Source organism: Salmo salar, chromosome 14 (genome assembly GCF_965601325.2).
Source record: "Salmo salar chromosome 14, fSalSal1, whole genome shotgun sequence".
NCBI classification, from domain to species: domain Eukaryota; kingdom Metazoa; phylum Chordata; class Actinopteri; order Salmoniformes; family Salmonidae; genus Salmo; species Salmo salar.
The window spans coordinates 54,419,357-54,442,858 of record NC_138304.1 but is presented as its reverse complement, the minus strand read 5'-3'; the positions used below and the strand labels follow the sequence as shown (position 1 = coordinate 54,442,858).

The window sequence follows — 23,502 nt, the reverse complement described above, 5'->3', positions numbered from 1 at the left end:
CAACAACCAGACAGACCACTACAGTGTAGTGAAACAACAACAACAACCAGACAGACCACTACAGTGTAGTGAAACAACAACAACAACAACCAGACAGACCACTACAGTGTAGTGAAACAACAACCAGACAGACCACTACAGTGTAGTGAAACAACAACCAGACAGACCACTACAGTGTAGTGAAACAACAACAACAACCAGACAGACCACTACAGTGTAGTGAAACAACAACCAGACAGACCACTACAGTGTAGTGAAACAACAACAACAACCAGACAGACCACTACAGTGTAGTGAAACAACAACCAGACAGACCACTACAGTGTAGTGAAACAACAACAACCAGACAGACCACTACAGTGTAGTGAAACAACAACCAGACAGACCACTACAGTGTAGTGAAACAACAACCAGACAGACCACTACAGTGTAGTGAAACAACAACAACAACCAGACAGACCACTACAGTGTAGTGAAACAACAACCAGACAGACCACTACAGTGTAGTGAAACAACAACAACCAGACAGACCACTACAGTGTAGTGAAACAACAACAACAACAACCAGACAGACCACTACAGTGTAGTGAAACAACAACAACAACAACCAGACAGACCACTACAGTGTAGTGAAACAACAACAACAACCAGACAGACCACTACAGTGTAGTGAAACAACAACCAGACAGACCACTACAGTGTAGTGAAACAACAACAACAACCAGACAGACCACTACAGTGTAGTGAAACAACAACCAGACAGACCACTACAGTGTAGTGAAACAACAACAACAACCAGACAGACCACTACAGTGTAGTGAAACAACAACAACAACCAGACAGACCACTACAGTGTAGTGAAACAACAACAACAACAACCAGACAGACCACTACAGTGTAGTGAAACAACAACCAGACAGACCACTACAGTGTAGTGAAACAACAACAACAACCAGACCACTACAGTGTAGTGAAACAACAACAACAACCAGACAGACCACTACAGTGTAGTGAAACAACAACCAGACAGACCACTACAGTGTAGTGAAACAACAACAACAACCAGACAGACCACTACAGTGTAGTGAAACAACAACAACAACCAGACAGACCACTACAGTGTAGTGAAACAACAACAACAACAACCAGACAGACCACTACAGTGTAGTGAAACAACAACAACAACCAGACAGACCACTACAGTGAAGTGAAACAACAACAACAACCAGACAGACCACTACAGTGTAGTGAAACAACAACAACAACAACCAGACAGACCACTACAGTGTAGTGAAACAACAACAACAACAACCAGACAGACCACTACAGTGTAGTGAAACAACAACAACAACAACCAGACAGACCACTACAGTGTAGTGAAACAACAACCAGACAGACCACTACAGTGTAGTGAAACAACAACAACAACAACCAGACAGACCACTACAGTGTAGTGAAACAACAACAACAACAACCAGACAGACCACTACAGTGTAGTGAAACAACAACAACAACCAGACAGACCACTACAGTGTAGTGAAACAACAACAACAACAACCAGACAGACCACTACAGTGTAGTGAAACAACAACAACCAGACAGACCACTACAGTTTAGTGAAACAACAACAACAACCAGACAGACCACTACAGTGTAGTGAAACAACAACCAGACAGACCACTACAGTGTAGTGAAACAACAACAACCAGACAGACCACTACAGTGTACATTTTACATTTACATTTTAGTCATTTAGCAGACGCTCTTATCCAGAGCGACTTACAGTAGTGAATGCATACATTTCATACAATTTCATACATTTTTTTTTTTTTTTTTTGCTGGCCCCCCGTGGGAAACGAACCCACAACCCTGGCGTTGCAAACACCATGCTCTACCAACTGAGCTACAGGGAAGGCCAGTGTAGTGAAACAACAACAACAACAACCAGACAGACCACTACAGAGTAGTGAAACAACAACAACAACAACCAGACAGACCACTACAGTGTAGTGAAACAACAACAACAACAACCAGACAGACCACTACAGTGTAGTGAAACAACAACAACAACAACCAGACAGACCACTACAGAGTAGTGAAACAACAACAACAACAACCAGACAGACCACTACAGTGTAGTGAAACAACAACAACAACAACCAGACAGACCACTACAGTGTAGTGAAACAACAACAACAACAACCAGACAGACCACTACAGTGTAGTGAAACAACAACAACAACAACCAGACAGACCACTACAGAGTAGTGAAACAACCAGACAGACCACTACAGAGTAGTGAAACAACAACAACAACCAGACAGACCACTACAGAGTAGTGAAACAACAACCAGACAGACCACTACAGTGTAGTGAAACAACAACAACAACCAGACAGACCACTACAGTGTAGTGAAACAACAACAACAACCAGACAGACCACTACAGTGTAGTGAAACAACAACCAGACAGACCACTACAGTGTAGTGAAACAACAACAACAACCAGACAGACCACTACAGTGTAGTGAAACAACAACCAGACAGACCACTACAGTGTAGTGAAACAACAACCAGACAGACCACTACAGTGTAGTGAAACAACAACCAGACAGACCACTACAGTGTAGTGAAACAACAACCAGACAGACCACTACAGTGTAGTGAAACAACAACAACAACCAGACAGACCACTACAGTGTAGTGAAACAACAACCAGACAGACCACTACAGTGTAGTGAAACAACAACAACAACCAGACAGACCACTACAGTGTAGTGAAACAACAACAACAACCAGACAGACCACTACAGTGTAGTGAAACAACAACAACCAGACAGACCACTACAGTGTAGTGAAACAACAACAACCAGACAGACCACTACAGTGTAGTGAAACAACAACCAGACAGACCACTACAGAGTAGTGAAACAACAACCAGACATACCACTACAGAGTAGTGAAACAACAACCACCAGACAGACCACTACAGAGTAGTGAAACAACAACCAGACAGACCACTACAGTGAAGTGAAACATTTACTACTAGTCCTGAGGTCACAGCTAGGGGGCAGGGACTCGCAGTGCTTCAGCCACTCACCATTGTCCTTTCCCTTGACGAAGGCCTCCCACTCTCTGAACCACTGCATGCTGATGCAGTAGATGACCACTGGAGATTCTTCCTCCTGGAATGCCTTGTTCAGCTGGTTGGGGGGGGGCGATAGGGAAAGAGAAAAGAGGGAATGGTGGGGGGATGGAGGAAGACATTAGATTGAAAGTAAGAAATTCTCTCCCTCTCCCTCTCCCTCTCCTCTCCTCTCCTCTCCTCTCCAGTCAGTGGCCGTGTCTCAATACCTATACATGCATCTTAAATAGTAAAACGTCTGAAAAAAGACCGTTTTCTAGTATGTAACATTTTGAAAATCGAGTAGACTTTAAAATGCCCAGATGTCATATTCATTTATGCTTTGACAACAGCTCATCAGCTGTCAATTATACATTTCGGCACCGAAATGAACCAATAGCGGTACAAAACACAAATCGCGCATGACGCATTCTCAGATGCGAAAATATTACGTTTTATAGTATGTTATATTCATTTTCACATGCTTTGTGGACAACAGGTGTAGACTACCAGTGAAATGTTAACTTAAGGGTCCTTTTCCAACAATGCAAAGTCAAAGACAAGAATAAAAATTAAAAAAAAACAACATGGCTACCGTAAAAATTTAATTCTGAGTCTCAAATAGCCAACTTTCCCTTTTAATAGCTGGGCAATGGCACACATTTCAGCAAATACACACCTGTTTCAAATAAACATTAGGTCTAAATGAACTGTTTAAGAAGTTACCATGAATTGTTTACGAGGTTTAATGTGTTACATTAAATAAACTCAGTAATGACAAAAAAATGGCGGCAACCATCAGTTTTTAAATCACCGGTATGGCTGCGAACAGCTGAGAACTGCTAGCTACCTGGCAAGCACAAAAACAGTCAACAATTGGCTGATCACCCTCTAGTGGCGAAAATAAGAACTGTCAAATGCACAGTCAGAGGAGAATAATTATTCTGTTGAACATAACTATTCCTCTACAATTATTTTATTAAATTAAGTCAACAGAAACATGTGTGTAAATGATAAATGTAGGAAATGAAGAAATTGATTAAAATGCTGAAAGTGAAAGATGCAATTAAACAATTCAATATTTGCAGTGTTGAACCTTCTTTTTCAAGACCTCTGCAATCCGCCCTGGCATGCTGTCAATTAACTTCTGGGCCACATCCTGACTGATGGCAGCACATTCTTGCATAATCAATGCTTGGAGTTTGTCAGAATTTGTGGGTTTTTGTTTGTCCACCCGCCTCTTGAGGATTGATCACAAGTTCTCAATGGGATTAAGGTCTGGGGAGTTTCCTGGCCATGGACCCAAAATATTGATGTTTTGTTCCCCGAGCCACTTAGTTACCACTTTTGCCTTATGGCAAGGTGCTCCATCATGCTGGAAAAGGCATTGTTCGTCACCAAACTGTTCCTGGATGGTTGGGAGAAGTTGCTCTCGGAGGATGTGTTGGTACCATTCTTTATACATGTCTGTGTTCTTAGGCAAAATTGTGAGTGAAGCCACTCCCTTGGCTGAGAAGCAACTCCACACATGGTCTCAGGATGCTTTACTGTTGGCATGACACAGGACTGATGGTAGCGCTCACCTTGTCTTCTCCGGACAAGCTTTTTTCCGGATGCCCCAAACAATCGGAAAGGGGATTCAGAGAAAATGACTTTACCCCTGTCCTCAGCAGTCCAATCCCTGTACCTTTTGCAGAATATCAGTCTGTCCCTGATGTTTTTCCTGGAGAGAAGTGGCTTCTTTGCTGCCCTTCTTGACACCAGGCCATCTCCAAAAGTCTTCGCCTCACCGGGCGTGCAGATGCACTCACACCTGCCTGCTGCCATTCCTGAGCAAGCTCTGTACTGGTGGTGCCCCGATCCCGCAGCTGAATCAACTTTAGGAGACGGTCCTGGCGCTTGTTGGACTTTCTTGGGGGCCCTGAAGCCTTCTTCACAACAATTGAACCGCTCTCCTTGAAGTTCTTGATGATCCGATAAGTGGTTGATTTAGGTGCAATCTTACTGGCAGCAATATTCTTGCCTGTGAAGCCCTTTTTGTGCAAAGCAATGATGACGGCACGTGTTTCCTTGCAGGTAACCATGGTTTACAGAGGAAGAACAATGATTCCAAGCACCACCCTCTTTTTGAAGCTTCCAGTCTGGTATTCGAACTCAATCAGCATGACAGAGTGATCTCCAGCCTTGTCCTCGTCAACACTCACACCTGTGTTAACGAAAGAATCACTGACATGATGTCAGCTGGTCCTTTTGTGGCTGGGCTGAAATGCAGTGGAAATGTTTTTTTGGATTCAGTTCATTTGCATGGCAAAGAGGGACTTTGCAATTAATTGCAATTCATCTGATCACGCTTCATAACATTCTGGAGTATATGCAAATTGCCATCATACAAACTGAGGCAGCAGACTTTGTGAAAATTTATATTTGAGTCATTCTCAAAATCCTTGGCCATGACTGTATATACAGGGAGTAGAAAATAACATGGCTAAATACAGGGAGTACCATTACCAGGTCGATGTGCAGGGGTACAAGGTAACTGAGGTAGCTATGTACTGTACATATAGGTAAAGGATAGATAATAGACAGTAACAGCAGTACACTGTAGGTAGGGGTAAAGGATAGATAATAGACAGTAACAGCAGTATACTGTAGGTAGGGGTAAAGGATAGATAATAGACAGTAACAGCAGTATACTGTAGGTAGGGGTAAAGTGACTAGACAACAGGATAGACAGTAACAGCAGTATACTGTGTGTGTGTGTGTGTGTGTGTGTGTGTGTGTGTGTGTGTGTGTGTGCGCGCAGAGTCAGTGCAAGAGAGTTAGTGGGGGGAAAAAAGGTCAATGGTAGTCCAGGAAGCCATTTGATTCGCTGTTCAGCAGCCTTGTTCAGCAGCCTTCTGGGAAGGCTTTCCACTAGATGTTGGAACATTGCTACGGGGACTTGCTTCCGTTCAGCCACAATAGCATTAGTGAGGTCGGACACTGATGTTGGGCGATTAGGGCCTGGCTCGTAGTTGGCGTTCCAATTCATCCCAAAAGTGTTCAATGGGGTTGAGGTCAGGGCTCTGTGCAGGCCAGTCAAGTTCTTCCACACCGATCTAAAACAAACCATTTCTGTATGGACCTCGCTTTGTGCACGGGGGCATTTTCATGCCGAAACAGGTTAGGCCTTTCCGTAACTGGGGCCACAAAGTTGGAAGCATAGAATGGTCTAGAATGTCATTGTATGCCGTAGCGTTAAGTTATCCCATCACTGGAACTAAGGAGCCTACAGTTGATCGGGGCAGCTCAGCCAGCAACAGGTGTGGCTGAAATAGCAAAATCCACTAATTTGAAGGGGTATCCACATACTTTTGTAAATACAGTGTAGATGAAAATCTCTTGGTAAATAGTACGTTCTACAGCTTATCATGGAGGTATTCTACCACAGGCGAGCAGAACCTACAGACTTCTTTAATATTAGAGATGTCGCACCAGCTATTGTTGACACCCTCCCAAGTAAACAACTTGGAAGATGGCGAAGATCCTGCGATGGTGTTCAAATGTAAGTCGCTGTCTTTAAAAACGATCACGACTATTTTCATCGTACATCTTTGAAAACAGATTTGCAGGCAACTGCATGCCGTGCCTTAAGCAGGATTAGAAGTTATAAGTGTTCCGACAAAAATGTTAGCTTACATGGTTAATTGCTGTTGACTTCCTATTTAACGTTAGCTTAAGAATGCTAGCTAGCGTCATTACACATAAGGGTTTAATCGCTACTCCAAACAGTCACAAAATGATGTTTTGCAACGAATACCAGCGTTTTCATTTCCTGTCCAATAGAAACGCTAGTTTTCATTTGATCAAATATGTGGGAGTCTAGCTACAGAAAGTTCACAAATCTACTTTGCTCATGTTTTGGTTAATGTTGTACTTCATCTTATGTCTTTCAGGATCTTTTTTTATTTGATTTCATTTCACCTTTATTTAACCAGGTAGGCTAGTTGAGAACAAGTCCTTTATTTAACCAGGTGGCTAGTTGAGAACAAGTCCTTTATTTAACCAGGTAGGCTAGTTGAGAACAAGTTCTCATTTGCAACTGCGACCTGGCCAAGATAAACCAAAGCAGTTCGACACAGAGTCGAAAGCCTTTGCCAGGTCGATGAATATGGCTGCACAGTAATGTCTCTTATTGATAGCGGTTATGATATCGTTTAGGACCTTGGGCGTGGCTGAAGTGCTCCCATGACCAGCTCGGAAACCAGACTGTATAGCAGAGAAGGTACGGTGGGATTCGAAATGGTCGGTAATTTGTTTGTTAACTTGGCTTTCAAAGACCTTAGAAAGGCAGGGTAGAATAGATATAGGTCTGTAACAGTTTGGGTCTAGAGTGTCTCCCCCTTTGAAGAGGGGGATGACCGCGGCAGCTTTCCAATCCATGGGAAATTCAGACAATACGAAAGAGAGGTTAAACAGGCTAGTAATAGGGGTTGCAATAATTTCGGCAGATAATTTTAGAAAGAGAGGGTCCAGATGATTTGTAGGGGGGGGTCCAGATTTTGCAGCTCTTTCAGAACATCAGCTATCTGGATTTGGGTGAAGGAGAAATGGGGGAGGTTTGGGCAAGTTGCTGTGGGAGGTGCAGGGCTGTTGACCAGGGTAGGGGTAGCCAGGTGGAAAGCATGGCCAGCTGTAGAGACATGCTTATTGGCAGCTGGGAGGAGGTGCTCTTATTCTCCATGGACTTTACAGTGTCCCAGAACGTGCAGTAATATCTAACAAGTAATCTACCAATTCCACAACAACTACCTTGTACACACAAGTGTAAAGGAATGAATACGAATATGTACATACAAATATTTAAATGATTGATGGCTGAACGGCATAGGCAAGATGTAATAGATGGTATGGAGTACAGTATATACATATGAGATGAGCAATGTAGGGTAGGTAAAGATTATATAAAGTGGCATTGTTTAAAGTGACGAGTGATACATTTGTTACATCAATTTGTCCATTATTAAAGTGGCTAGTGATACATTACATCAAGATGGCAAGATGCAGTAGATGGTATAGAGTACAGTATATACACATATGAGATGAGTAATGTAGGTTATGAAAACATTATATAAAGTGGCATTGTTTAAAGTGGCCAGTGATACATTACATCAGGATGGCAAGATGCAGTAGATGGTATAGAGTACAGTATATACATATGAGATGAGTAATGTGGGTTATGAAAACATTATATAAAGTGGCATTGTTTTAGTAGGGGATGGCGATTTCAGGGTTTTTGGTGGTTTTCCTAAGCCAGGATTCAGACACGGCTAAGACATCCGGGTTGGCAGAATGTGCTAAAGCAGTGAGTAAAACAAACTTAGGGAGTAGGCTTCTAATGTTAACATGCATGAAACCAAGGCTTTTACGGTTACAGAAGTCATCAAAAGAGAGCGCCTGGGGAATCGGAGTCTTTGTGTGTGTTCCCCAGTGCCGGAAGGGGGGGGGCCAGAGTGTTCCCCAGTGCCGGAAGGGGGGGGGGGGGGGGGGCAGAGTGTTCCCCAGTGCCGGAAGGGGGGGGGGGGGGGGCCAGAGTGTTCCCCAGTGCCGGAAGGGGGGGGGGCAGCGTGTTCCCAGTGCCGGAAGGGGGGGGGGGGGGGGGGCAGAGTGTTCCCCAGTGCCGGAAGGGGGGGGGGGGGGGCCAGAGTGTTCCCCAGTGCTGGAAGGGGGGCCTGAGTGAAAAAGTTTTGGAAACCCTGACTTGAGCTCCAACTTCTCCGACCTAAAGATCACCGACGTAACAATTTTTCCCCAATCTGAGCTCGTTTTGTTTCCGAAGAAGTCTTGAACACTTCGTCCATGGCAAATTGCATACTTAACAGTACATAGTAAAATTAGTACACAGTATACAGTTTAAGTAAGTAGTAGGCAACCCAGATCTCCTGTCTATAGTACGGGTGGTTTAGCTGTAATCAGACAGTGGGTCTATAGTACGGGTGGTTTAGCTGTAATCAGTGGGTCTATAGTACGGGTGGTTTAGCTGTAATCAGTGGGTCTATAGTACGGGTGGTTTAGCTGTAGTCAGTGGGTCTATAGTACGGGTGGTTTAGCTGTAGTCAGTGGGTCTATAGTACGGGTGGTTTAGCTGTAGTCAGTGGGTCTATAGTACGGGTGGTTTAGCTGTAGTCAGTGGGTCTATAGTACGGGTGGTTTAGCTGTAGTCAGTGGGTCTATAGTACGGGTGATAGTTGCTGACACCCGGTCTATCTGTCTCCATACATTAATGATGACCCACTGTCTGTCTCTGTCTCAGCCCCTCGTCTCCTGCTTGGGCAGAGGGCTACTGCCAATCAAATAGAATTACGACCTCATTGACTTGAATGGGGATGCCATTCTAGCCATTCTATTTCTAGGGCTACAGCACAGTCACCATCAGTCAGCTTATCTACTGGTTAACTAACTACACCAGAGAATCTCTCTTCACACACAAGCTGCCTTCTGATTCCCCACTAGGGTTGAAAACTTCTGTTAACTTTCCCAAAATTACCAGGTTTTCCAGAAATCCTGGTTGGAATATTCCAGAAATCCTGGTTGGAATATTCCAGAATTCCTGGTTGGAATATTCCAGGAATCAGGAGGGAGGGAATAAGCAGGGAAGTTTAATCGGAATTTGTGCACCGTTCTCCATTGATTTAAAGTTATTGGATTTTTAAACTGCAAACATACAGTTGAAGTCGGAAGTTTACATACACCTTTAGCCAAATACATTTAAACTCAGTTTTTTTTCTGAGATCTTGGCTGATTTCTTTAGATTTTCCCATGACGTCAAGCAAAGAGGCACTGATTTTGAAGGCAGGCCTTGAAATACATCCACAGGTACACCTCCAATTGACTCAAATGATGTCAATTAGCCTATCAGAAGCTTCTAAAGCCATGACATTTTCTGGAATTTTCCAAGCTGTTTAAAGGCACAGTCAACTTAGTATGTAAACTTCTGACCCACTGGAATTGTGATACAGTGAATTATAAGTGAAATAATCTTGTCTGTAAACAATTGTTGGAAAAATTACTTGTGTCATGCACAAAGTAGATGTCCTAACCGACTTTCCAAAACTATAGTTTGATAACAAGAAATCTGTGGAGTTGTTGAAAAGTGAGTTTTAATGACTCCAAACTAAATGTATGTAAACTTCCGACTTCAACTGTAGGCTAGAGGTCATTCCCACCGTATTACTCCTTACCCGAACAAACATGTCCAACTCAGTCCTGCGTCTCTTCTCCAGCTTCTCAATCTCCGTCTGGCACGTGTGACACACATACAGGTGGTTGACAGCAGGCCCGCCTCCATACCTGAACAGACCAATCACAGCTTACTAACACACCTGACCAGTGACCACAGACTTCAGCCTCTTGGGCGTAATTATATACTGCATCTCTAATGGGTTTTTACCTGTTGTAGCGGTTAGAGCATTATCTCTTCATTAGAATATCTACCTGCTTTAAGACATTCTCTCTTCATTAGAATATCTACCTGCTTTAAGACATTATCTCTTCATGAGAATATCTACCTGCTATAGAGGTTAGGACATTATCTCTTCATTAGAATATCTACCTGCTGTAGGAGGTTAGAGCATTATCTCTTCATTAGAATATCTACCTGCTTTAAGACATTATCTCATTAGAATATCTACCTGCTGTAGAGGTTAGAGCATTATCTCTTCATTAGAATATCTACCTGCTGTAGAGGTTAGGACATTATCTCTTCATTAGAATATCTACCTGCTTTAAGACATTATCTCTTCATTAGAATATCTACCTGCTGTAGAGGTGGTCCCACACGTTCTGAGGCAGCATCACTACCAGATCATCAATAAACGCTGCTTTGGCAGGCGGCACACCTGATAACACAACATTTAAAAACACTATAAACACGTCATTATGAGCTTCATTTAGTCAATAACACTTCCATTTCTCTCATCTTCTATTGATGAAATGACTCGGACTAGTACAAGCCATCGATCGATTGATTGATTGACAGATTGAACGATCTCCACACCTCCGTGTGAACAGAGAAAGTTGTCGTTGGAGATAGGCCCAGGCTCAGCGAAGGTCTTGAACTTGTTGAGCCACTGTCTGGAGACGTAGAACTGTAGCAGACTGGGCTCCGTCACGTTCAGTAGACCCGTCACCCTCCTCCTCTCCTTCTGCGCCTCCTCGTTGCTCTTCCTGGAACGGAACACAATCATTAACGCTAAGATTGGCACTAATCAGGGTCTGTATCACAGGATGGCAACTTCCTTTCTTACAGGAAACAATTATATTGAACAAAAATATAAACGTAACATGTAAAGTGTTGGTCTCATGTTTCATGAGCTGAAATAAAAGATCCCAGAAATGTTTCATACGCACAAAAAGCTTATTTCTCTCTAATTTTGTGCACAAATTAGTTTATATCCTCTGTTAGTGAGCATTTCTCTTTTACTAAGACAGGTGTGGCATATCAAACAGCATGATCATTACACAGGTGCACCTTGTGCTGGGGACAATAAAAGGCCACTAAAATGTGCAGTTTTGTCACGCAACACAATGCCACAGATGTGTCAAGTTGAGGGAGCGTGCAATTGGCATGTTGACTGCATAAATCTCCACCAAAGCTGTTGCCAGGGAGTTTAATGTTAATTTCTCTACCATAAGCCACCTCCTACGTCATTTTACATAATTTGGTAGTACGTCCAACTTCAGTGGGCAAATGCTCACCTTTGATGGCCACTGGCACGTTGGAGAAGTGTGCCCTTCACAGATGAAGCCCGGTTTCAACTGTACCAGGCAGACAGTGTGTGTAGCGTGGTGTGGGCGAACGGTTTACTGACGTTAATGTTGTGAACAGAGTGCCCCACGGTGGGGTTATGGTATGGGGCAGGAATAAGCTACAGACAAACACAATTGCATTTTATCGATGGCAATTAAAAAAATGCACAGAGAGACACCGTGACGAGATCCTGAGGCCCCATTGTCGTGTCATTCATCCACCGCCATCAAATCAAGCTTTATTTATACAGCATATTTCAGACATGGACTGCAACGCAATGTGCTTTACAAGAAAAAATAAATAAAACAAATAAAATCTGAAATATTTACTAGACAAACTGATAAAAAAAAACGAAAGAATTAATTAATTACTAAAAAAACCCTGAGGAAAAGTAAAGCTAAAAATATGTGTTTGAAGATCTATTTTAAATATGTCCACAGTTTCAGTCCCCCTCAGGTTCTCTGGCAGGCTGTTCCAGAGGCTGGGGGCATAATAACTAAAGGCTGCCTCTCCATGCCTCTTGGTCCCCCTCAGGTTCTCTGGCAGGCTATTCCAGAGGCTGGGGTCATAGTAACTAAAGGCTGGGGTCATAGTAACTAAAGGCTGGGGTCATAGTAACTAAAGGCTGGGGGCATAGTAACTAAAGGCTGGGGGCATAGTAACTAAAGGCTGGGGGCATAGTAACTAAAGGCTGGGGGCATAGTAACTAAAAGCTGGGGGCATAGTAACTAAAGGATCCTTTTCCATGCCTATTGGTCCCCCTCAGGTTCTCTGGCAGGCTATTCCAGAGGCTGGGGGCATAATAACTAAAGGCTGTCTCTCCATGCCACTTGGTCCTAGGCTTTGGGATAGTTAAAATGCCAGTGCCAGAGGACCTACCCACTAAATGACGTAAATCTACTGGTTACATAACTTAAAAACATGTCTGACATGTATTGAGGTGCACAGTCGTGGATTGATTTAAAAACCAACGGAAGAACCTTAAAATTAATTCTAAAACTGACAGGCAGCCAGTGCAGAGACCTTAAAACCGGTGTAATGTGTTCTCCGTCTGGTCTTGGTCAGTACCCTGCAGCATTCTGTATGTTTTGCAGTTGACCAATGGCTCTCTTGTGTAGACCAGACAGGAGAGCGTTACAGTAGTCAAGCCTGCTTGTAATAAAAGCATGGATGAGTCTCTCTGTATCAGCTCGAGAGAGAGAGAAACGGCCACACCTTGGCAAATGTTCCTCAGGTGGTTGAAAGCTATTTTGGTCACATTCCTAATGTGTGATTTAACATTTAGTTCAGAATCTAAAATATCACCTTTTCTAAGGTACCTGTGACCAACAGATGACTGTATTCCAAGTCATGTATAATTCATAGATTAGGGCTCGATTTCCTTATATTAACTGTAATTTAAGTAAAATCTTTTAAAATGTTGCAGTTATATTTTTGTTCAGTGTAAATTATAATCTGTAACACTGCCTCAAGGGAGGATTTAGTGTAAATTATAATCTGTAACACTGCCTCAAGGGAGGATTTAGTGTAAATTATAATATGTAACACTGCTTCAAGGGAGGATTTAGTGTAAATTATAATCTGTAACACTGCTTCAAAGGAGGATTTAGTGTAAATTATAATCTGTAACACTGCTTCAAGGGAGGGGTCAAATCTTGGCAGGTTAGAATGTTGTTGATGTCTGTAAACAGGAAGTCACCCCACAGGGCATCATTACGTCATAGATTCCCTCTTGGGTTGGTGGTTGTGCTGTGTTGCTTTGTGCACAGAGATCCTATTAAATTACTATGTAATTCTATGGTTTTGCTTATAAATGACAAATGTAATTCTATGGTTTTGCCTATAAATGACAAATGTAATTCTATGGTTTTGCCTATAAATGACAAATGTAATTATGGTTTTGCCTATAAATGACAATGTTATTCTATGTTTTTTATCTTACTTGTAGAACAGTACGTAGGCCTCAGCATTCTGGACGCAGGATTCTGACACCTCGGTGACGCTCTGGTCGTCAAACTCATACCAGAGGTTGTTCAGGTCATTCCTACAGTAGGCTATGTAGTGACCACCTGGGGGAAGGAGAACAGGTCATTCCTACAGTAGGCTATGTAGTGACCACCTGGGGGAAGGAGAACAGGTCATTCCTACAGTAGGCTATGTAGTGACCACCTGGGAGAAGGAGAACAGGTCATTCCTACAGTAGGCTATGTAGTGACCACCTGGGGGAAGGAGAACAGGTCATTCCTACAGTAGGCTATGTAGTGACCACCTGGGGGAAGGAGAACAGGTCATTCCTACAGTAGGCTATGTAGTGACCACCTGGGGTTGAAAGTTTAGTTCATTGAAGAGTAGGGAACGTACTACTACACATTAATGTTCCTGGAGTGTCCCAAAAATATCTCCTTTCATTCACTACTTCCCACAGAATCTTAAAGCATTTGGATTGGTGGAGGCATGAGCTTGTCACTAGTGGGTGTTTCCACCATATTTCTTATAACAATCATTTCCTTTCAAATCAGTGAAAGGAAAGTGAACAAGTGCACACTTAGGGAGGAAGGAGAGATAATTGGGAAGTAGCCAGAGAGTTGGTTGGGGAAGGTAAAAAGCAAATCAAATAAAAATGTGCTTTGCAACATTCTTTGTAAACAGGTAAATCACTAACAGTGATATGCTTACTTACAGACCCTTCCCAACAATGCAGAGAGTGATACATTTTTTTAATTACCTTTTTTACACATTACCCTATCTATCCTGCACATCTATCCTACACCATTACCCTATCTATCCTACACCATTACCCTATCTATCCTACACATCTATCCTACACCATTACCCTACACATCTATCCTACCCCATTACCCCATCTATCCTGCACCATTACCCCATCTATCCTGCCCATCTATCCTGCACCATTACCCCATCTATCCTGCCCATCTATCCTGCACCATTACCCTATCTATCCTGCACATCTATCCTACACATCTATCCTACCCCATTACCCCATCTATCCTGCCCCATTGCCCCATCTATCCTGCCCCATTTCCCCATTATCCCATCTATCCTGCCCCATTACCCCATCTATCCTACCCCATCTATCCTACCCCATTACCCCATCTATCCTACCCCATTACCCCATCTATCCTACCCCATCTATCCTACCCCATTACCCCATCTATCCTACCCCATTACCCCATCTATCCTACCCCATTACCCCATCTATCCTACCCCATTACCCCATCTATCCTACCCCATTACCCCATCTATCCTACCCCATTACCCCATCTATCCTACCCCATTACCCTATCCTACCCCATTACCCCATCTATCCTACCCCATTACCCCATCTATCCTACCCCATTACCCCATCTATCCTGCACATTATTATTCTACATCATTACCATATCTATCCTACATTCCTATCTGAAAGCTCTAGCATCCTCCCATCGTAGAGGGGGCTTGGCCAGTGGCCCGGATGGAACACTCACTGCTGGCGGTGCCATGGTGACAGATGACGGACAGCAGGTCGTAGGAGGTGGTGTGGGCGGAGCTATCCTTGGCCAGGAAGGGCTGCAGGTCCAGGCCCTCCAATGGGAAGGAGACGTGAGTCCCGATCTTAGTGGAGAACATCAGTTCGTGTCTAAACCGCTTCAGGTGGATGCACAGGATCTGGAGGAGATGACAAATCATTATATATTCAACTGTGCTGCCTGGTTTAGTAGTAGTTGTGACATAACTTGTTGGCTTTTTTTGACCCCGTGGAGCACTCACCTCTGGTACACTCTGAACTTTACAGAATTTCACTCCGTTCCGTAATCTAGGAGAATTTTTTTAAAAAAGCACACACAGTCTTTATTCATGTAGAAGTTTCACTTCCGTCACCTAACATAATTTAAAATCTCCTTTTTAAAAAGTCAGAGTTGTGAGGTACTCACTTCTTGCATTTCTCACAGCTGTACATGTTGTCTCCTTTCAGCTCGTCCCGGGCAAAGAAGGCAGCCAGACAGTCCTGTAGCGTCACAACAGGACCCCAGAACCAGCTGCAACACAAGGACATAAATCACAGTTTAACCATGAACAGAATAGACTTAACACAACTCACTGACAGAACTTACTAACAATGTGTTTTAAATCGGCTTTAACCAAGGAATATCGATCGGTATTCTTCTGGTCGAGTCACGTGCTCAGGTAAAACAGTTGACCCCTATGAGCTATGACCCCTATACGTCGACCCCCATACGTCGACCCCTATACTACACACTCTGGGCTCCAGTTTCGGCTGGCGTTAAGGCGGCGCTAATGTCAAACGCTTTTCGGCAAGTTCAACTTGTAAAAGCCAGCGCTCTGCTTTTCTTCATCCCTAGCGTCAGGGCTGGTAATTTACCTGTCTTCTATCAGCTCGCTAGCGCTGAAGACAGGAGGGGTGGACAGATTTTAGGTGTCATCAAAAATGTGTGTCAATTTCAAGGAACTCTACAGGTGGTATTTAAGACTCACAAAACGCTGGTCTTAGCGGTAAACGCAAATCGGTTATGGCACCAATTATTCAGTGGAGGCGCACAGTATTTTATTAAACATTTATTTAACTAGGCAAGTCAGTTAAGAACAAATTCTTATTTACAATGACGGCCAAACCCGGACGACGCTGGGTTAATTGTGCTCCGCCCTACGGGAATCCAAATCACGGCCGGTTGTGATACAGCCTGGAATCGAACCAGGGTCTGTAGTGACGCCTCTAGCACCGAGATGCTGCGCCACTCGGGAGCCTAATCAGTAGTCTATAAACAATGTTTATTTCAAATATCACAAGCAGCAAAACAGTCAGACATTCCCCTTTTTTCTTTACATTGGACATTATTTCTGTCCTTACAGCTTTCTGTGAAAAGTGTGGACTTATTAGGCCTATGTGAGATGCCCACTGAATGAAAGGTGTCAGTGACTGTAGGAAGTCTGTTGAGGAATATCAAGTTATTACAATAGAGACTGCTTATTGTTTTTCCCTTTATCCTTGTACACTTTCATCTGTTGGACCCAACTGTCAAATAGCGGGGAATTCTGATCGCTGTCCTTGGTGCTGAACCCGTTTGTAGCCTGGACTACACAGTGGATGGAGGCTGCTGAGGGGAGAACGGCTCATCAAAATGTCTGGAACGGAGTTCGTGGAACGACATCAAACCAATGCGTTTGATGTATTTGATACCATTCCACTGATTCCGCTCCAGCCATTACCACGAGCCCGTCCTCCCTAATTAAAGTGCCACCAACCTCCTGTGCTAGTCTATTAGCTTGATCCATTTGTTTACCTTTCACATGGCAAAGTCACTAACAGGCCATATCAGGCGATGGTAGGCTAATCTTATTTGAATGTTTTGGGCAATGTCCTTGGCAATGTCAATTGTCCTTGGCTTGAACATGCAGTGCATTTTCTAAATGCGAATGTGTATAAACTAATATTTCCCAAAAACATTTTGTTGGCTACATGGTTGTTATAAGCGAGGCCTATTGTAAGGTTAGTGAATACCATTTAATAAACTATATTCAGTGAACAGGACGAACATCCATGCCTCTTGCCAAAGCCCTTAGGCCAACGTGTGGACACAGCCTTATCCTCGTGGAACGAGAGATGGGATTTATGATCCTGAGATGGGATTTATGTTCCTGACCCCATCCTATTTAGAAAAAATATAATTGTTGGTTTAAAATAATTTAATGATTTTTAAATCAAATGAAACATTAAAAAAAATAATATTAAAATGTATTAATACTGGTTCACCATCTATGGTGACAACGTACACGGCTGAATTTTATCTGCTATTTCTGGACAAGTGCAAATTGGATCAGTAATAATGATTAATTATGACATTTGCGAGCAGTAGAACAGTGAGTGGACATTCCCCTCTTTCTTTATGGATCTTTATCCAGCTCCTGGGAACAGGTTGGACGTGTGTAAAACCCTCCGTAGTCAAGAGTTGCCTCGTCTGTATTATACGCCCGCGGGGAGCAATGATGGTGCCTGGAACGGTCTATTTAAAACAAACCATTTTATTTTTAGCAGTTATCCTGCTGAAAGGTGAATTCATCTCCCAGTGTCTGGTGGAATGAAAACTGAATCAGGTTTTCCTCTAGGATTGTGCCTGTGCTCAGCGCCACCCCATTTCTTATTTATCCTGAAAAACTCCCCAGTCATTAATAATTACAAGCATGCGCATACATTTTTTAAATCTTTATTAAACTAGGCAAGTCAGTTAAGGACAAATTCTTATTTTCTTATTTTCAATGACGGCCTAGGAACAGTGGGTTAACTGCCTTGTTCAGGGGCAGAACGACAGATTTTTACCTTGTCAGCTTCGGGGATTTGATCTTGCAACCTTTTTGGTTACTAGTCCAACGCTCTAACCACTAGGCTACCTGCTGGTTACTAGTCCATCGCTCTAACCACTAGGCTACCTGATGGTTACTATTCCAACGCTCTAACCACTAGGCTACCTGCTGGTTACTAGTCCAACGCTCTAACCACTAGGCTACCTGCTGGTTACTAGTCCATCGCTCTAACCACTAGGCTACCTGCTGGTTACTAGTCCATCGCTCTAACCACTAGGCTACCTGCTGGTTACTGGTCCAACGCTCTAACCACTAGGCTACCCTACTGGTTACTAGTCCAACGCTCTAACCACTAGGCTACCTGCTGGTTACTAGTCCAACGCTCTAACCACTAGGCTACCTGCTGGTTACTAGTCCAACGCTCTAACCACTAGGCTACCTGCTGGTTACTAGTCCAACGCTCTAACCTCTAGGCTACCTGCTGGTTACTGGTCCAGCGCTCTAACCATTAGGCTACCTGCTGACCCTACACTAACCACTAGGCTACCTGCTGGTTATTAGTCCAACGCTCTAACCACTAGGCTACCCTGCAGCCCCTAATGATTCAGCAACCACTACGCTTGAGAGTCATATGCAGTAATGTGTTGTATTGGATATTGGAAACATAACACTTTCTATTCAAGACAAAAACTGAATATCTTTGCCACATTCTTTTGCAGTATTACTTTAGTACCTTGTTGCAAACAGGAAGCATGTTCTAGAATATTTTTATTCTGTACAGGCTTCCTTCTTTTCACACTGTCAATTAGTTCAGTATTGTGGAGTAACTACAATGTTGTTGATCCATCCTCAGTTTTATCCTATCACAGCCATTAAACTCTAACTGCGTCAAAGTTATCATTGGCTTCATGGTGAAATCACTGAGCTGTTTCCTTTCTCTCCGGCAACTGAGTTAGGAAGGACGCCTGTATCTTTGTAGTGACTGGGTGTATCGGATACACCATCCAAAGTGCAATTAATAACTTCACCATGCTCAAATGGATATTCAATGTCAGATTTTTTATTTATACCCATCGACCAATGGGTGCCCTTCTTTGAGGCATTGGAGAACCTCCCTGGTCTTTGTGGTTGAATCTGTGTTTGAAATTCACTGCTGGACTGAGGGACCTTACAGATAATTGTATGTGTGGGGTACAGAGATGAGGTAGTCGTTCAGAAATCATGTTAAACACTATTATTGCACACAGTGAGTCCATGCAACTTATTATGTGACTTGTTAAACACATTTTTACTCCTGAACTTATTTAGGCGCCACATAAAAGTAGTTGAATACTTATTGACTCAAGAAATGTCAGCTTTTCATTTGGTTTGATTTGTAAAAATGTCTGAAAACATCATTTCACTTTGACATGATGGTGTATTGTGTGTAGGCCAGTGACATTTTAATGACATCCATTTTAAATTCAGTCTGTAACTAAACAACATGTGGAGAAAGTCAAGAGGTGTGAATACTTTCTGAAGGCTCTGTAGTAATGTACTATTTAACTAATAACATAACAGATGTGTTTGCATTTATTAAGGATCCCGACTACTTCCTGTCAAGGCAGCAACTACTCTTCCTGGGGGGGTACCCATTAAAGGGTATACTAGTTAGGGTCGCCAGGCTGTCCGTACCCATTAAAGGGTATAATAGTTAGGGTCGCCAGGCTGTCCGTACCCATTAAAGGGTATACTAGTTAGGGTTGCCAGGCTGTCCGTACCCATAAGGGGGTATAATAGTTAGGGCCGCCAGGCTGTCCGTACCCATAAGGGGGTATACTAGTTAGGGCCGCCAGGCTGTCCGTACCCATAAGGGGGTATAAAAGTTATGGCCGCCAGGCTGTCCGTACCTCTTGATGTATTCCATGACGAAGGCGACCCATCCCTGAGCAGCGTAGACCTCTCCACAGGACCCAGCCTTGACCAGAGAGGTCTGATGGGAGGAGGAGTGGAGCTTAGCCAGGTCCTCCTTACCTGGGATGGGCAGGGACAAGTCCTGGAAGTTCTCGAGGGTCACTGACACCTGGAGAAGAATGAAGGGAAGTCAATTTATTAATTTAACCTTTTAAAATCAGGGAGTCACAGATGAAGCCTAAATAATCAAAATTACACATGAAATACTTATAAGAAATGCAAGCAGAACAAACCCCTGTCATAGAAAACACATTCATCAGTAATGTAATCAGGATGTAGAGATGAGGAATAGGAAGGCAAGTACAGTTGTTTTTTCACACGTTTAAATGGTAACAATAAAGGCCATAGAGAATGGTCCATCCTTTACAGGACAGGGGGACAGAGGGTCCATCCTTTACAGGACAGGGGGACAGAGGGTCCATCCTTTACAGGACAGGGGGACAGAGGGTCCATCCTTTACAGGACAGGGGGACAGAGGGTCCATCCTTTACAGGACAGGGGGACAGAGGGTCCATCCTTTACAGGACAGGGGGACAGAGGGTCCATCCTTTACAGGACAGGGGGACAGAGGGTCCATCCTTTACAGGACAGGGGGACAGAGGGTCCATCCTTTACAGGACAGGGGGAGACAGATGGTCCATCCTTTACAGGACAGGGGGACAGAGGGTCCATCCTTTACAGGACAGGGGGACAGAGGGTCCATCCTTTACAGGACAGGGGGAGACAGATGGTCCATCCTTTACAGGACAGGGGGAGACAGAGGGTTAAGGTCTATTCCATGTTAATTATGCCCCATTGCCTGGCTGGCTGTGAGTTTCTTCTCACCAATGAGCCTGCAACGGAGTACCTCCTCGACCCTTCACCGAATGACAACACATTTGGGGCCGTCTAATTGGTCCAGAAACTGATGGGCTGGGGCCAGAGTCAGGACACACGTGGGTAATGCGGCGGTGTGAAAATGTGTAATTGGCTTTGATTGGTTAGAGACGATCCAATAGCTGGTGACTATGTTTTGTACAACGCCCCTCGACGCCACAGATTACTTGAATAATTGCAGCCTCAGACTAAAGTCTGTAGCGAAACGACAGAGCAGCGGGAGAACGTCGAGTCGTCAGGCTAGGTGCTCAACAAGACGGCTAGACAAACTACTCACCCTATCGCAGGTCAGACACTGCACTGAGCTGACAATGGTCCCATCAAACACGTCTGATATCACACTACGGTACTTCTTCTGACGCTTGCACTTCGGTGAGGAAAACGAGGTCACTGAAGAGGCAGAGCGAGAGGCAGAGCGAGAGGCAGAGCGAGAGGCAGAGCGAGAGAGAGAGAGTCAGGCTACACAGACAACAATATTTTTTCTTTACATTGTTTGCATTACCACGGCAGTGTCTTTCTGCCTACATTACCACGGCAGTGTCTTTCTGCCTACATTGCCACTGCAGTGTCTTTCTGCCTACATTGCCACTGCAGTGTCTTTCTGCCTACATTGCCACTGCAGTGTCTTTCTGCCTACATTGCCACTGCAGTGTCTTTCTGCCTACATTGCCACTGCAGTGTCTTTCTGCCTACATTGCCACTGCAGTGTCTTTCTGCCTACATTGCCACTGCAGTGTCTTTCTGCCTACATTGCCACTGCAGTGTCTTTCTGCCTACATTGCCACTGCAGTGTCTTTCTGCCTACATTACTACTGAATTGTCCCCAGAGAGATATTCTATGTGCTACATAGTAAATACTTTTCAGATGGCTGGAGGAGATTCCTGGCCAGACACAGTTGTTCTTGGGTGGACTGGAGGACATCTTGGTGAAGGAGTGTCCTTCCATGGGGACTGGAGTCTGGGGTCTGGTGCTGCTGGAGACTCCCTCGGGGAATGAGTCTGGAGCGAGGGAGAGAGGAAGAGACTAGGGATGTTAAAGGTTAAAAATCGGCTAGCCGCCGAAAATACATTTGACCGGTCAAGCTTATCGGACTATAGATACATTTGCATAGAAGACTAAATTGTCAAGTTGTCATCCTGGTCACAGTATCAACCCATCCTGGTCACAGTATCAGCCCATCCTGGTCACAGTATCAGCCCATCCTGGTCACAGTATCAGCCCATCCTGGTCACAGTATCAGCCCATCCTGGTCACAGTATCAGCCCATCCTGGTCACAGTATCAACCCATCCTGGTCACAGTATCAACCCATCCTGGTCACAGTATCAACCCATCCTGGTCATATCAACAACTAGGCTTAAGCTCAGCAGGCTAACACAATGTTGAGGTACACAGACAGGCTCAGCAGGATAACAAATGTAATTTGTTTTATTTTACCTTTATTTAACTAGGCAAGTCAGATAAAAACAAATTCTTATCTTCAATGACGGCCTAGGAACAGTGGGTTAACTGCCTTGTTCAGGGGCAGAAACAACAGATTTGTACCTTGTCAGCTCGGGGATTCAAACTTGCAACCTTTTGGTTACTAGCCCAACGCTCTAACCACTAGGCTATCCTTCCGCCCCGACAATATTGAGGCAAGCAAGACTGATATGATGGTTTGAACCTACTTGATTCATCCATCCATCCAGTCGTTCATAATTAAATAATCAAGGTTTACCTACCAGCCATGTTTCCCTGTATCTGGACCTTGACGGCCCCCTGGCTGCTGATGATGGGCACGGCCTCGGAAGTGTTCTCCACGTCTTTATATAGGTCTCCCCCTGACGACCCTGACCCCCGATAGAGGTTGTTGATCAGGTTCTTCTCCTTCTGCCACTCCCTATTGGTTTGTCCCAAGGAGTTGGAGGAGTCAGGTCCATCAGAGATCAGCATCTCTGCCTCGTTAGACTCCTCGCCCGACGGCGCTGCCGACCGACCATCCCCGCTCCCGCTTTTGATGTCCGCCCGCTCGCTGCTGCTGCCGCAAGACTCGCACGACTGAAAGTCTCCGTCTGATTGGCTGCGGCTGTCGTCGTCGGGGCAGTCGTCCATGGCGATGGCGTGCGAGTGTTGGTCGTTGTCGAGGGGCTCGGCCAGCGGCTCCTTGAGCTCCTCGTGCAGCTGGTCCATCAGACAGCGCAGGAACTCCTGAGAGTCCTAATGGAAACATTATAGTATAGTTACAATATGGTTCTAGTCCTAATGGAAACAGATATTATAGTATAGTTCTAATATGGTTCTAGTCCTAATGGAAACATTATAGTATAGTTCTAATATGGTTCTAGTCCTATTGGAAACATTATAGTATAGTTCTAATCCTAATGGAAACAGATATTATAGTATAGTTACAATATGGTTCTAGTCCTACTGGAAACATTATTATAGTATAGTTACAATATGGT

The 23,502-nt window shown here is 44.0% G+C and overlaps 1 protein-coding gene across 2 annotated transcripts in view; it reads right to left on the bottom strand.

The window, feature by feature from the left end:
* The window catches only part of usp33 (ubiquitin specific peptidase 33), a 61,863-nt gene that overhangs the window by 4,253 nt on the left and 34,108 nt on the right, over positions 1-23,502 (bottom strand). For both annotated transcript variants that reach the window (XM_082961044.1, XM_082961045.1), the window contains exons 10-21: positions 22,783-23,257; positions 21,917-22,057; positions 21,336-21,448; positions 20,119-20,291; positions 15,844-15,948; positions 15,680-15,725; positions 15,397-15,577; positions 13,854-13,980; positions 11,159-11,328; positions 10,919-11,000; positions 10,344-10,452; positions 3,100-3,202 (exon numbers count right to left, since the gene is read on the bottom strand). In XM_082961044.1, the coding sequence (XP_082817170.1) occupies positions 3,100-3,202; positions 10,344-10,452; positions 10,919-11,000; positions 11,159-11,328; positions 13,854-13,980; positions 15,397-15,577; positions 15,680-15,725; positions 15,844-15,948; positions 20,119-20,291; positions 21,336-21,448; positions 21,917-22,057; positions 22,783-23,257 (1,825 nt within the window). The remainder of the gene's footprint in view (positions 1-3,099; positions 3,203-10,343; positions 10,453-10,918; positions 11,001-11,158; positions 11,329-13,853; positions 13,981-15,396; positions 15,578-15,679; positions 15,726-15,843; positions 15,949-20,118; positions 20,292-21,335; positions 21,449-21,916; positions 22,058-22,782; positions 23,258-23,502) is intronic.